General features: G+C 54.8%; 1 protein-coding gene across 12 annotated transcripts in view; it reads left to right on the top strand.

The window, feature by feature from the left end:
- TET3 (tet methylcytosine dioxygenase 3) overlaps window positions 1-14,910 on the top strand; it is a 113,371-nt gene that overhangs the window by 39,461 nt on the left and 59,000 nt on the right. For 11 of the 12 annotated variants that reach the window (XM_089326290.1, XM_089326296.1, XM_089326292.1 and 8 more), the window contains one exon: window positions 10,553-12,689. In XM_089326290.1, the coding sequence (XP_089182416.1) occupies window positions 10,553-12,689 (2,137 nt within the window). Of the gene's footprint in view, window positions 1-5,022; window positions 5,151-10,552; window positions 12,690-14,910 lie in introns of all 12 variants that reach the window. The other variant, XM_089326295.1, reaches the window with a different exon arrangement.

The following is a 14,910-nucleotide window of genomic DNA, read 5'->3' as shown; positions in this document are numbered from 1 at the left end:
GCTTAGCCTGGCTGCGGTGGCCGTGAGCACCCGGGCAGCACTACTGGCTGTGGACTCCTCTTTAACCAGTTTTGAGCCCTGGGGTACGTGGCTTCACCTCTCTGTGCCTCATCTGTCTGCCTGCTAAAATGGGTATTGAGTTGCTATGCGATGTAAAAATACTTAATTCAGAGTTTGCACTCAGCTCCCCCAACTCAACTGCTGGTCTCCTCTGGAAACTCCAGCTCTGGCCCCTTGACACATATGAACCGCTCCTGGGTGGGTGGCGGGGCCATCAGGGAAAATGCATGGGACAGGTTAGCCAAGGACTGGCGCTCTGTCCGGGGACCGTGGCGTGGCGTTGGCGGTGTTTGCTTCCCTGCTTCTGTAGCCTTGCGGTCTTACAGAACAGGAGGTGGCTGTGAGAACTGGGGCCCGAGCAGCCGCGTGGGCGGAGCTATAGGATGCCCCGCCTGCCCGGGAGCCGCTGGGGGCCTCACTCCCTGGCCGCGGGACGTGCACCGCGTGCCTCCGGACGTCTACCGCATGGCTCGGGCTATGGCCCCGCTGCCGGGGCTGCGCGCCTGCCGGTGGAGCCGCACTCGGCCGAGGGAGGCCGGCCGAGCAGCCGCCTGCGCGTCGTGACCTGGTTCCTGCGTGCTGGCGGCTGCGGAGGCAGCTGCTGCCGCTTTTTGCCAGGCCTCAGATGTGGTCGGGCCGTTTGCTTCCTGCTGGCCCCTGGCCGGGCTGCCGCTGGCTGCTTGGGGCAGGGGCTTCCGTCGGGAGTGCTGGATCCTGCTGCCTGGCTGCAGAGCAGGAGGCCGGCGGCGCTGCTGCCTGCGGGGCCGCGCTGCCTGCGAAGCAGCCCCAGGCTCCAGGTGCTTAGAGGTGCAGGGCCTCGCTTCGTGGGGGCGTAATTTCAGGCTGAGATCCCAGGGATCGTCCTTTCCAGAGAGCGCCCCGTGTTCTATTTTTCTCAGTTGTCTTTCCGTGTGTGGGTCTCTCCCCAGATGCAAACAACTCTAGCATCAGAAGTACTGCCCCAAAAAAAAAAAAAAAAAAAAAAAAATTACTCAAAATTCCGGACCCGAAGGTCCCTGCTGGTCTTGCTCCCGGACATACATAATTACCTGGTGCAGGGTTTCAGTTGTGTTGTAGGTGCTCTGTTTATTCTTTGCCCTAAATAAACACGAAATGCAACCCATTCTGGGGACTATGAGCAAGAAAATATACCCATTGTCTACCACCCGGAGGTCAGCACTGTTAACATTTCTGCGTAGTGCATCATGTGTGCTTGCGCGTGCGCGCGCACACACACAGGAATTGTTAATGGAATCAAGTGGCTAGTTTGGATAATATTTTTATTCCTGTTATTTTTCCCCTTTTTCAAATAATATGCACTTCTCCCATCGCCAAAACCCTCAAAGCATCTGTTTAAGGTGCACAAAGTAAGGACTTGATTTTATGTTCTTCTTCATACTTTTAAGCTGTTGGAATCTAATGAAATAACTTTTCTCACTTCATGTATTATCTGAAATATACTTGACCTATTCTGTTACACAGATGAAGCATAATAATAAAACAAATACTTGCAAACCCCTTTCCCAAGTTAACCAGGACGTGCCCAACATCACCCTAACTACCTGGGTGTTTCCCTTTGGTCCCACCTCTGCTTCACCGTCAGGAGTAACTGTTACCTTGAATTTTGCATTGCTCATTCCCTTGCTTTTTAACAATTTTCATTGTATGTCTGTATCTCTTGCTTGTTTGAACTTTTTGGAATTGGCTGGACACGTGTAGTCTTTCAAGGCTCATTGTTGGTTCCCAGCATAGTTTCTGAGATGGACCCGTGGTCTTGTGCTTCAGCACATTGCTATGTAATACTGTTGCCTGTTCTGTGGTCGGTGAGCCCCTGGACATTTCCATTCTTGGGTCTGTATGACTGATACCTGTGTGGGAGTATCATGATTGACACATAGGGAGTCTCTCTAGAAGTAGCAGTCATAGGCCACGAGGCACCTGTTTGTCCACCATTGAAAGCTAATGCCACTGAAATTCCAAAACCATGGTTCAGTTTTGCCTTCCTGCCGTGTTGTGTAAGAAAAAGTTGCTGCTAAACCCCGTTGTCTTTTGGGTTAAACTAAAATACCCTCTGATGATGCCTACTATATTCTGGTACTGGGAAAAGTATTCTTTGTTTAATCCTGCCAACAACCTTTTGAAGTAGATACTGTCATTACAGATGAGGCAGGGAGGGATGAGCTAATTTGCTTAAATTAAATAGCTAATAAGTGCTGGGGGCAAGATTGAAACTAAACATGCTTCTTCAACCCTGGATCATGAAGAAAATTATTCTCAGCATGGTTTTATTTTGTATCTCTCTGATTCCTAATGAAATTGAGTATTTTTTTTTTTCTCACGAAGATAGGCAACATAGGTAAGCCTTATTTTGGGGACATTCAGGTTGTTTGAAATTCTTTACTGTTAATGCTTCAGGGAAGATCTTTGGCACATGCAGGTTCTTTATTCTGTCGTCTTATGTTTCCTGAAGTGAGATTCAGCAAAGTGGTTAAATGCTCATGTCCATGCTCATCTGGACGGCTCTGTGATCCTGGGAAGCTGATCCGCGTTCTCGTCTCCTGCTCTGTAGGAGTCTGGTCATGAAATGAGGCATGTGGACGTGTAGTGTTCAGCGTGACCCTCACCCTTCCCCCAGGGTGTCCCATCAGAGTGATGTGGAAGCTTCTCCTGTCTTAATCAAAGCCATGTTAATTACTAAGAGATCAGACTGTTGGAACCCAGGGAATTGGGCTCACTTCAGCATTTTCCTGAGCCTGAGCCTCGCCCTGGCCACTGAAATATCCACCCTACTGGCCCATTTGTAGTAGGGATGAAATAGGTTGTAAAGTGTTTTCCTGATAAATCCATAGTGACCACGAGAACCACTTCCTCCCCCACCACACAGAACAGCCCTTGCCAACACACCATGGTCTCTAAGAAGTTAGATATAATCCGATTGGATTCACTGCGGAGAGGGCCAGCCTGGATGTGTGGTGTACACACACACACACACACACACACACACACGCTTCTGCAGAAGCGAGCAGATGTGCACACCCCGTGCAAGGGTCCCTTAAAAGTCTCTCCTCTCAGGGATTGGTTTCACAGTAAATCCCAGGAGGAGAGAATCCTCTTAAGAGATGAATAAATGATGAGCACTAGACAGAACATGCCATAAATACAGCTATGGGCTATTAGAGGGAGTGGGGCCATCGGTTGGGGGAGGGGAGGAGGGAATTGGTCGTGTGTGGCGGTGGCTGCTGAACGCTGGGACCAGAGCAGAGGGTAGGGCTGGAGGCGCCACCCCTCCCACAGTTGCTGGTGGGGTGTATGGTTAGGAAGGTGCTGGTGGGATTTACTGGGGGGATGCCGCTGTCTTAGCGTGAGAGTCCCCTGGAGAGGCAGGGCCGCGATGCTTGGGGGCTGACTGTGTCTGTGCTGGCGGCTGCCTGCACAGCTGCCGACGGTGGTCCTGGGGCAGCCCTCTGCGGGCCTTGGCTCTGCCTTCCCCTTTCCTGAGGCTCTGAGGAGGTCTGGTTGAGCAGGACTTTGCCCTTCGAGATAATGTTCTTATCCTCCGCCCTCTGTTTCTCTAAGCAGAGGATTGCTGTTTCAGTGTCAGTGTGTTGACACCGTGAGACACTGGGCAGACTTGGGGAACCTGGTGGCATCTGTGTCCCTTGCTCTGTGTTGTTGGCTGGGTGAGGTGACTGGGGAGTGGGGTCCCACACTTCTGTAGCCTCCCCTGGCATCTGGGGGCTTTGGGGCCCTGAGGAGGGGAGGCATGCCTTTGAGGCTGAACAGCTAAGGACCTGCTCTGGGGACTCAGGGGGAGAGGGGGGGCTGTGGCGGGGCTGGCAAGGGCAGCCTCTCAGGGTGCTGACCCGGTAGGGCGCAGGGCCAGGTTCCGACAGATTCTTTTTTCTTTCTTTTTTTTTTTTTTTTTTTTTTTTTTTTTTTTTTTTTTTTTTTGAGATTTATTTGAAAGTCAGTTACACAGAGGAGAGGCAGAGAGAGAAGGGTCTTCCATCCAATGGCTCACTCCCCAGATGGCCGCAACGGCCAGAGCTGATCCGAAGCCAGGAGCTTCTTCTGGGTCTCACACATGGTGGCAGGGGCCCAAGGACTTGGGCCATCTTCTACTGCATTCCCAGGCCATAGCAGAGAGCTGGATCGGAAGTGGAGCATCCGGGTCTTGAACCAGCGCCTATATGGGATGCCTGAGCTTCAGGCCAGGGCGTTAACCCGCTGCGCCACAGCGCCGGCTCCCGACAGATTCTTAGGTGCCTGGAGGGAGCCGAGTCTTCTGAAGGTGAGGAGTTGCTGCCTGGGTGGTGACAGGTCTGCCTGTGTCACCTCCTGACCAAGGAGAGAGAGGCTTGGCTCTGCTGGATCTGAGATTACAGTCTTCTCTGAGTCGCACTGACCATTCTGTCTTCCCGTAGATGGAGAGGGCACCCTCTCCTCCTCCCCGCCAACCGGGAAAGCCCTAGCCAGGGCCTGGGCAAGGAGGAGCCCTGAGGGGCCGGCTGCACCAGCACCTTTGGTGGCCTCTCTGTGGAGGTGGACTGGGGACAGGCTGTTGGGTCTTAAGTCCTCTATGCAGAGATACTCCCTGGGGCATGTGACAGCCTTTGTGGAGCTCTGCCACGTGTGCACTGGGACACAGAAGAGCACGAACTGCCCAGAGTCTCACGGGCAGGGGTGATGTGGCTGCACCCCAGGAAGCTGGAGCAGCAGCGCTTTCTGACACATCCTGCTGTGAGGGAAGCCCTGTCCCCTAGGAGCTCAAGGTGTGGCTGGTCACAGCCTCTCACCCCTGCCAGAACACAGCTGGCTGCAGACCTTGACCTTGACTGTACACTCTGCTTGTAGACCTGTGGCAGGACTGGGCAAGGAGGCCTTTATCGGGAAGGCGTTGGTCTGTTCCTGTCTTTAATCATTCACCTCCACAGCCACATTCCATCGCTGTCTCTTTGCCAGTGCCTCCACTCAGCTCCCTGCCGTCACTGATCTGGACAGTTGCATGGTCTCTGACAGACCTTTGGGTCACCAGCCTTGAACCCTACAGCCTGTGCTCTGCAAGGATGCCTGAGTGCCCCTCCTGAAGTGTAAGCTGCTCTGTTGTGTTGGTACCCTGGCCCGCACACCTGCCCCCTCCCACCCAACAGCAGGTGTGCATCTGGTAAGGGGAAGCACTGTTTGCAGATCCTGTCCTGTGCAAGTACATGATGGAACACAGAATAAAATGCATTTCTTACTGAGGAGTGTAGTTCAGAAAAGTCTGGAGAAAACCTTGGGTTGTAAGACCCTTTGAAGCGCCATGTCACATTGAGTGTGTCATCCGCTGCTCTCAGCCCCTGGTCTCCTCTGATTCTGAAGACATTTTTGCTTCTACTGTTGCTGTTTTATGCTTCTCTCATCTTTAATTTGCATGGATAGGGTTTGGGGCCTAAGTGTCTGGGACTCTACTTAGGCTATTAGATTGTTTTCTCTACAGCCTGTTGACTTTGGATGTCTGGTCCTGTCACTCAGCTTTATCCCTCTTGTTTTTAACATCTGCCTTCTTTGATACCTAGGTATAACAGGGGAGTCTGGAGAACAGAGCCCTGTGGCAGACCCCAAAGACACCTCCTCCCAACCCCTAGCCGGCCTGCCATTTGTCCCCTGTGAACCATGGTCATTGAGCCAGTGGGGCGCCAGCACTTCCAGCCTGCATTCTGCAGGGGGCCTCAGGGGGGTCATGGCAGACCTTGTGAAACTTGAACATCCACAGACTGATCTGAAAACTCAGCAGCCTGCAGGGGTGTGGCAAGTAGCGCAAGCGAATGAACTGGTAATTAGGCAACTAATGACTGAGTTTTCCCTGACCTCTGGCCTTGGTTTCAAGAAGGCTGTGTGCGGTGGTGAGGATGGGTGTACTGCAGCTGGTACACGCTGAGCCTTCAGAAAATTTATGGAAAATACGTGTTGTGGAAATATTGTGTGTGGATTTCAGAATATTTTTACCTTAAAATAAACTTGTCTTCTAATTCTGTTTTCCGCAAACTTTTTGAAGCACCCTCATATTCTGTGTGTGTCGTAACTGCTGCGCAGTGACAGGTTTGCCAGGTAGAAGCGGGGACCTCTAAGAAAATCCAGGTTTCTTGTGGAATTGAACTTTTGAATGATGGCAAAACAAAAGAACAAATAAAAATACACTGTACAAAAATACTAACACTGTACAAGCTGGCTAGAACAGATCTGTGGTGGGTTTGGCGGGCAGCCAGAGGGGCAGGGACCTGTCAGCCAGATATCTCCCCATCTGCTGCTCGGTGGCCCCAAGACAGAGTGCCGCGATTGGCTGCAGGCTGACGGGGTGTGGTCTCCTGTGCAACCTGACTCCTGGGGTTCTTCTGTACCAGTTACGGACATTCCCCGAGGCCGCTCTCAAGCTGGGTGGACTGAGAATTGGGCACAGTCCCTGGCCTCTTTGCCCCTCAGTGTGGTGTTCTGCTGGCCAGTTTCCTCCCGGATGACTGGCAGGTGTTGAGAAAGGCGGCAGTGGGATCCCTTGGCTGGTGCACTGCGGTTGAGAGTTTTAGAATCTTCCCCACCCTTGCTGGCTTTCCTTTTGTTGTATCCATGTCCACTTTTCCGTTTCTCTTTTTGGTTTGAAAAGCATTTTCCTTCCTGGGGAATTCAGAGGCACAGAGCTGGCCTCATCCTTTCTTGTTCTTATTCACACACCAAAAATAACTTTTTAAATCCCTTTTCGTTGTCTTGACCATTTTGGGGAAGCCTTAGCTCTTGCAGCATTAGTCTTCCTGACATTGTTTTGGTAAATCCACGCTCCTCTTGTGTTTATTCTTGGCTCCACGTGCTGCTTCAGCCTTTAATACATATGCATGCAAATTGGATCCCTTCAGATTTCGTATCCATCCTTAGCTGCATTAGTGTAGGCTTCTAGGAAAGAAGGAAGGGAGTGCGGGTGCAGAAACATTCCTAGATGTCTGAAAGGTATCTACGAAAGTCTTAAAGTCCAGCATTTTCCGTGGCCCCTGGGGGAATGGGAGCCCTTTCATTCACCTGAGAGAGTGTTTGCACATCGGCTCTGGGCAGGAGGCGTGCAAGTCATTACAGCCTGACACTGTAGTATGGGAAACACCATCTGGTGGGGGAGGCAGCAGCTTGAACAAATAGTCGTAGCCACCTGTGACACGGGAGCAACATGAGAACTGATGGAAGTACCGTGGGGTGAGTATTGGCTCAGCAGTTAAGTTGCTGCTTGGGACAACCACATCCCCAGCAGAGTGCCTGGGTCTGAGTCAAAGCTCTGCTCCAGTTCTTGCTGCTGCTGCTCCCCTCCCCCTGAGATTTACTTATTTATTTGAAAGGCAGAGTTTATAGAGAGCTTCCATCTGCTGGTTCACTCCCAGTGGCCAGGGCTGGGCCAAGCTGAAGCCAGGAGCCAGGAGCTTCTGCCAGGTCTCCCATGTGTGGGTAGAAGGGGTCCAAGGACTTGGGCCATCTTCCACTGTTTTCTCAGACATTCAGCGGGGAGCTAGATGAGAAGTAGAGCAGTGGGAATAGCAGGTGGTTGCTATTCCACAATCTGGCCCTGCTATTCTGCTTCTGATTTAGCTTCTTGCTAGTGCACATCCTGGAAGGCAGTGGGGTAATGGCTCAAGTACTTGAGTTTCAGCAATGCATTTGGGAGACTGGGTTGAGTTCTGGGCTTCTGGCTTTGGCTTGGCCCAGCCCTGGTTGTTGAGACCATTTGAGCAGTGAACCAGTGGGTGGATGATCTGTCTCTGCCTTTCAAACAACATGAAAATAAATAAATAAAAATGGAGGAAAAGTGCCATGGGGGGCCACTGGCACTGTGGCATAGTAGGTTAAGCCTCTGCCTGCAGCACTGGCATCCCCATATGGGCACTGGTTCAAATCCCTTCGAGTCCCAGCTGCTGCACTTTCAATCCAGCTCCCTGCTGATAGCCTGAGAAAGCAGTGGAAGATCGCTCAAGTGGTTGGACCCCTGCACCCATGTGGGAGACCTGGAAGAAGTTCCTGGCTCCTGGTTTAACCCACTGTGCTGAAGCGCCAGCCTCTCAATTTTTAAGTGTGTGTATCCCAAACAAGGATATTGTCATATGTAACAGTAGTCTAATGATGCAAGTCAAGGTTAAGATTGATACAACGTGGCCGGTGCCACGGCTCACTAGGCTTATCCTCCACCTTGCGGCGCCGGCACACCGGGTTCTAGTCCCGGTCGGGGTGCCGGATTCTGTCCCGGTTGCCCCTCTTCCAGGCCAGCTCTCTGCTGTGGCCCAGGAGTGCAGTGGAGGATGGCCCAAGTGCTTGGGCCCTACACCCGCATGGGAGATCAGAATAAGTACCTGGCTCCTGCCATCGAATCAGCGCGGTGCGCCGGTCGCAGCGCGCTGGCCGCGGCAGCCATTGGAGGGTGAACCAATGGCAAAAGGAAGACCTTTCTCTCTGTCTCTCTCTCACTGTCCACTCTGCCTGTCAAAAAAAAAAAAAAAAAAAAAAAGTCCCACAATGGACCAAAAAAAAAAAAAATTGATACAACGTTGTCTATTTACAGCCATATTCACATTTCATATATAGTCCTAATAACATACTTTATTGCTGTTTTTTCTCCAGTCTTAGATTTGGTCTCTGAGGGTGCATTTGGTCTAGAACAGATTGCTTTGGTTTTCGTGATTTTGAAAATTTTTTTAAATTTATTTGAAAGTCAGAGTTACACAGAAGAGATGGAGAGAGAGAGGTCTTCCATCCGCTGGTTCATTCCCCAATTGGCTGCAACAGCCAGAGCTGTGCCGATCTGAAACCAGGAGCCAGGGGCTTCCTTCATGTCTTCTCATGTGGGTGCAGGGGCCCAAGGACTTGGGCCATCTTCCACTGCTTTCCCGGGCCATAGCAGAGAGCTGGATCTGAAGTGGAGCACCCGGATCTTGAACTGGTGCCCATATGGGATGCCGGCACTGCAGGCAGTGGCCTTACCTGCCACACCACTGCGCTGGCCCCTCCTGATTTGGAAATTTCTTAAGAGAATGTTCTTGGTTCTCTGCGATGTCCCTCCCTTTGAGTTTATCTGATGCTTCCTCAGGATTAGATTCGGGTCACATGTTTTGGCTGGAGCTCTGTGGGAGAGGTGTTAAGTGTTCAGTGCCTCATGTCCAGAAGCACGTGCTATTGGTTTGTCCTGATATTGGTGGTGGGGATAAGTGTGGTCCCCCAGATCTCTCCACTATACAGTTATTTCTATAAATTAACTTGTGAGGTGATGCTCTAAGATCTTGTCTGTATATCCTGTGCCTCATGCAGCTTCACTTGCTACCTGTAGCTTCTGCTGACTTTCTGATTACACTGTCCTTCTGTATCTTGGCATCCTACAAGAGGAAGAGCTTTCCTTTTCTGAGGACCGAGTCTTGCAGACTTAATTTTTTTTAAATCTCTTTATTTGAAAGAGTGAGAGATCTTCCACCCACTGATTTCACTTCCCAGATAGCTGCAGTGGCCAGGGTTGGGCCAAGCAGAAGCCAGGAACTTCTTCCAGGTCTCCCACATGGATAGCAGGGGGCTCAATCACTTGGGCCATCTTTGCTGCTTTTCCCAAGCCATTAGCAGGGAGCTGGATCGGAAGTGGAGCAGCCGGGACTCCAACTGGTGCCCATATGGGATGCTGGCATCACAGGCACTGGCTTCACGTGCTATGCCGCAATGCCAGCCCCCAGACTTGATTTCATATCTTTGTATTAGCTCTTAACTGGCCTCTTCCTTTACATGTGCTGTTCCCCGTTGTATGCTTTTGTGGACATCAGCTGTGCAGTGTTCATTCCTGGGCCTAGGAAGAGACCTGAACCTTTAATTGCAGCAACTCGCTTGTCAGTGGCATGACAGGCTTGACGTGGGACTAAATGCACACTGTGTGCAAGGTTAACAGGCCTGGGGCAGTGTGTGGGCAAGGGGTCTGCTGCCAGAGCTCCGAGCCCAGCCCGGGCTTAAGTGAGGACAGCAGCCGGGAGAGAAGAGAGCTGTGGGGTCCTTCCCAGTGGGAAGGCAGCATAGGCTGCTCTTTCCCTACCCGCATGCACACTCTCACACTTGCAGCACCTGGTTGCACGCTGGGCTTGCTGGGTGTCCGCCTCTTCACAGAAAGCAAACCCAGTCCTAGTGCGCCTCTGGCTCTCCCTCGTGAGTTAAGGACTTCCTGCATGCACTCGGTTATAGGGGAGCCTTGTCAGCGAGATGGATCTGACACACTCAAAGGGTCTAAGCATCCTGAGAACTCCCCACCGGGATCCCGTCGAGGTCTCTCCATTTCTGCTGGTGAAGCCAGCAATGGAAGGGAGGCATGGGAATATGAGCTGAGGTTCCAGAAGTACCAGGGAGAGAGGATCTGCGAGAAGAGTGGGGTTTAGCTGTGCATCTGAGCGGTGGGAAGCGGGGCAGTGCTGTGAACAGTGTGGTTCATGCTTTGCTCTCTTTCTCCCTGCTCTCTCTTCAGACAGGCGCAGAGCTCAGCCCGGTTGATGGACCTGCTGCGGGTCAGATGGACTCAGGGCCAGTGTACCATGAGGACTCACGGCAGCTAAGCACCTCAGGGGCTTCGGTCAATGGTGCTAGAGAGCCCGCCGGACCCAGTCTGCTGGGGGCTGGGGGTGCTTGGCGGGTAGACCAGAAGCCCGACTGGGACGCTGCCCCAGGCCCGGCCCACGCTGCTCGCCTGGAAGATGCCCACGATCTGGTGGCCTTTTCGGCCGTGGCCGAAGCTGTGTCCTCTTACGGGGCCCTTAGCACCCGGCTCTATGAAACCTTCAACCGTGAGATGAGTCGCGAGCCTGGGAACAACGGCAGGGGGCCCCGGCCAGGGCCCGGGGGCTGCTCCGCCGGCAGCGAAGACCTGGATACGCTGCAGACGGCCCTGGCCCTCGCGCGCCATGGCATGAAGCCGCCCAGCTGTAACTGCGATGGCCCGGAGTGCCCTGACTACCTCGAGTGGCTGGAGGGGAAGATCAAGTCTGTGGTCATGGAGGGGGCCGAGGAGCGGCCCAGACCCCCGGGGGCTCTGCCTCCTGGCGAGGCTGGCCTCCCCCCGGCGCCAAGCACCAGGCCGCTCCTCAGCTCCGAGCTCCCCCAGATCCCTCCCCCAGAGGGCCTGCCCCTGTCCCAGAGTGCCCTGAGCATCGCCAAGGAGAAAAACATCAGCCTGCAGACCGCCATCGCCATCGAGGCCCTCACTCAGCTCTCCTCTGCTCTCCCCCAGCCTTCGCACTCCGCCTCCCCGGCTTCCTGCCCCCTCCCTGAGGCCTTGTCCCCCCCTGCCCCTTTCCGATCGCCCCAGTCCTACCTCCGGGCCCCCTCGTGGCCTGCGGCTCCCCCGGAGGAGCACCCGTCTTTTGCTCCCGACAGCCCCGCCTTCCCTCCGGCAACGCCTAGAAGTGAATTTCCGGAAGCCTGGGGCACCGACACCCCACCAGCAACTCCCCGGAGCTCCTGGCCCCTGCCCCGCCCGAGCCCCGACCCCATGGCCGAACTGGAGCAGTTGTTGGGCAGTGCCAGTGATTACATCCAGTCAGTATTCAAGCGGCCCGAGCCCCTGCCCACCAAGCCCAAGGTCAAGGCCGAGGCCCCCTCTTCCTCTCCGGCCCCGCCCTCGTCGCCCGTCCTCCAGAGGGAGGCCCCCGTGCCAGCCTCGGAGCCCGACACCCACCAGAAGGCCCAGGCCGCCTTGCAGCAGCACCTCCACCACAAGCGCAGTCTCTTCCTGGAACAGGCCCCCGACGCCTCCTTCCCCACCCGCTCGGAGCCTCCTGCTCCCGGCTGGTGGGCCCCAGCGAGCTCACCTGCCCCGCGGCCTCCAGACAGACCCCCCAAGGAGAAGAAGAAGAAGCCCCCTACTCCGGCCGGAGGCCCCGTGGGAACGGAGAAAGCTCCCCCCAGCATCAAGCCCAGTGTCCGCAAGCCCATTCAGATCAAGAAGTCCCGGCCACGGGAGGCACAGCCCCTCTTCCCGCCTCTCAGGCAGATCGTCCTGGAAGGGCCGAGGGCCCCGGCCTCGGAGGAAGCGCCGGCACACCTGCCTGCCCCTGCCTCCGCTGCACAGGGCACTGCTGTCCCCTTGCCCCCAGAACCTTCTCTTGCGCTATTTGCACCTAGTCCCTCCGGGGACGGCCTGCTGCCCCCCACTCAGGAAATGAGGTCCCCCAGCCCCATGGCCACCCTGCAGCCGGGCTCCGCCGGCCCCCTTCCCCCGGCCGATGACAAGCTGGAAGAGCTCATCCGGCAGTTTGAGGCTGAATTTGGGGATAGCTTTGGGCTTCCCGGCCCCCCTTCTGTGCCCATTCAGGACCCCGAGACCCAGCCTGCGTGTCTCCCAGCTCCCGAGAGCCCTTTCACCACCCGCTCCCCCAAGCAAATCAAGATCGAGTCTTCGGGGGCTGTGACTGTGCTCTCGACCACCTGCTTCCACTCAGAGGACGGAGGCCAGGAGGCCACACCCACCAAGGCTGAGAACCCGCTCACTCCTACCCTCAGTGGCTTCTTGGAGTCGCCTCTCAAGTACCTGGACACACCCACCAAGAGTCTGCTGGATACACCTGCCAAGAGAGCCCAGGCCGAGTTCCCCACCTGCGACTGTGTGGGTAAGTCTGCCTGCGGGCCGGGAAGGGCAGGCGGGCTTGCATTCCACGTAGCAGACGTGAACAGTGCACCAGCCGCCACGCTGGGTCCTGGCAACACCGAGAGGAGCTCCTGGGCTGGCGGGGGAGAGTGAAGGAAACGGGCGCTGACGCTTTGTTGTACAGTTGGGGTTGGCACCTTCCTGGAGGAGGTGATGTTGGTGTAAGGCTCTGCGGGGCAACAGCTCAGTGGCTGTGGGAAGGTGGGGCTTGCTTGGACTTGCTTTTGTCTGGTGATAGTGAAAGGAGCTGGGTGCCAGGGAGTGGGGGCGGGGAACGCGTGAATGACGGGCAGCCGAGGGTAGGCTGGGGCCAGATGTGCAGGGCCCAGGGGGGCCACTCCATGGTCAGGGCTTCGGCTTGATCCCAGAGGGGGTAATGACTCCTGAGGGCATCAAAGCAAGTAACAGCCGCCGCGAGCTTCCGGAAGAGCTCCAGCTTGTGGTGTGGAGCGAGGATCGGCAGGGGAACTGTCAGAAAGTGCTGTTGTGAGCCGGGCGGCGTGTGTGGGTCCGAGGGCCTCTCGGAGAATGTGAGAGCAACTTGGGACCTGGTGGTGTCCGCTGAAAACTCCTGGCTGGGCTGAGCCTGAAGCGGTTGAAGGGGTCATGGTTGGGGGTTTGGCTGAAGTCATTAGCAAACAGGTGTTGGTTGCAGCTGTACCGCGGGCAGGAACACTGGGAGTAAACTCAGGGGCTTGCCTTCTGGAATCGAAGCCAAAGGCAGGCGCTCTGAGGGCTGTGCCCGTGTGCAAGCCTGTCCAGGAGGGGTCGCAGATGCAGTGCTGAGTGCCCTCCAGGCTCCACCGCCTGCAGTTCGGGGCACTCTATAAAGATGTGTGGGTTTCAGGTGTTGACGGGAGCTATGCTGACGATGAGCTTGCTGAGTTCTTGTGATTCCATGGTACAGAGAGAGTTCTTTAAAGAGGCATCTTGTAAAAACACGTAAATATCAAGTGAGCGGCGTGATTTGCTGGTGTACTGTGTTCCCCTTATGGAGAGGGGCTGGGCTGCTTTGCAGGCTTGCAGGTTGGCGATGAGGAGTCACGTGGGAGACGAGAGAAAACTGGTCCTGTGGCTTCTCTTGGAGTGAGCAGGTGTGCAGCACCTGGCTGGCTTTTTTTTTTTTTTTTTTTTTTTTTTGACATGCAGAGTGGACGGTGAGAGAGAGAAAGGTCTTCCTTTTCCATTGGTTTACCCCCAAATGGCCACTGCTGCCGGTGCACTGTGCTGATCCAAAGCCAGGAGCCAGGTGCCTCTCCTGGTCTCCCAAGAGGGCGTAGGGCCCAAGGACTTGGGCCATCCTCCACTGCACTCCTGGGCCACAGCAGAGAGCTGGACTGGAAGAGGAGCAACTGGGACAGAATCTGGCGCCCCTACCGGGACTAGAACCCGGTGTGCTGGCACCACAGGCAGAGGATTAGCCTATTGAGCCATGGCGCAGGCCTGGCTGGTTGTTTAAGACATGCTCTGAGACTATGGGTCACTCACCAGCCCTCTTCCTTCTTAGGTGTGACAAGTGACAGTGACAGGAGTTGGAGGGCTCCGTTACTTTGCTGTGTGGGGAGAGAGCTGCTTCTGATCACAGGGGTTGGTCCCTCACTCTGTCCCTGCTCTGTCTACACAGCTGCACCATCCGCCTGCGTTAGGTGTTTGTCCTACTGAGTGCTCAGGACCCTGCCCGTCCTCAATAACGTATGCTGATTGCTGAGCTCAGTTGCGTGGATAGTGTGTTTGGACGAACTACCTTCTAACCTTGCGTTCCAGCTGCATCACTGGGGGAGCCTGGGCGCACTGTGTGACCTCTCAGTGTCCTTGCGTGCAAAATGAAGGTGGTGGGAGTACGTGCCTCCCCAGGGCGGCCGTGAGATCTGTGTAAAGCACCTAGGGCCATCTCTGGCACATAAGGACTGTGAGGATGCCAGCTGTTAGGCCGGTCATGTGTAATAAGCAGGAGAAAGAAGCCGAGACCGAGACACCTGTATTGTGGAGGAAGCAAGGGGCTGGCTGTTCCTCTCTCGCTCACTTCTTGACTTGTAAGCCCTGTGTAACCACTGAAAGGATAAATGTTAAATGTTTCGTTGCCGAAGGACTTTGTGGTTTACTTGAGACAAAATAAATCTTAAAAAAATGCACCGCCGCCCGCTAGGCGAGGGCCTGCTGAGTGTGACGTCCCCTGTGGCCCG

Source organism: Oryctolagus cuniculus, chromosome 2 (genome assembly GCF_051225735.1).
Source record: "Oryctolagus cuniculus isolate XC-2025 breed Fujian yellow rabbit chromosome 2, ASM5122573v1, whole genome shotgun sequence".
NCBI lineage: Eukaryota > Metazoa > Chordata > Mammalia > Lagomorpha > Leporidae > Oryctolagus > Oryctolagus cuniculus.
This window is presented reverse-complemented; position numbering and strand designations above follow the sequence as displayed.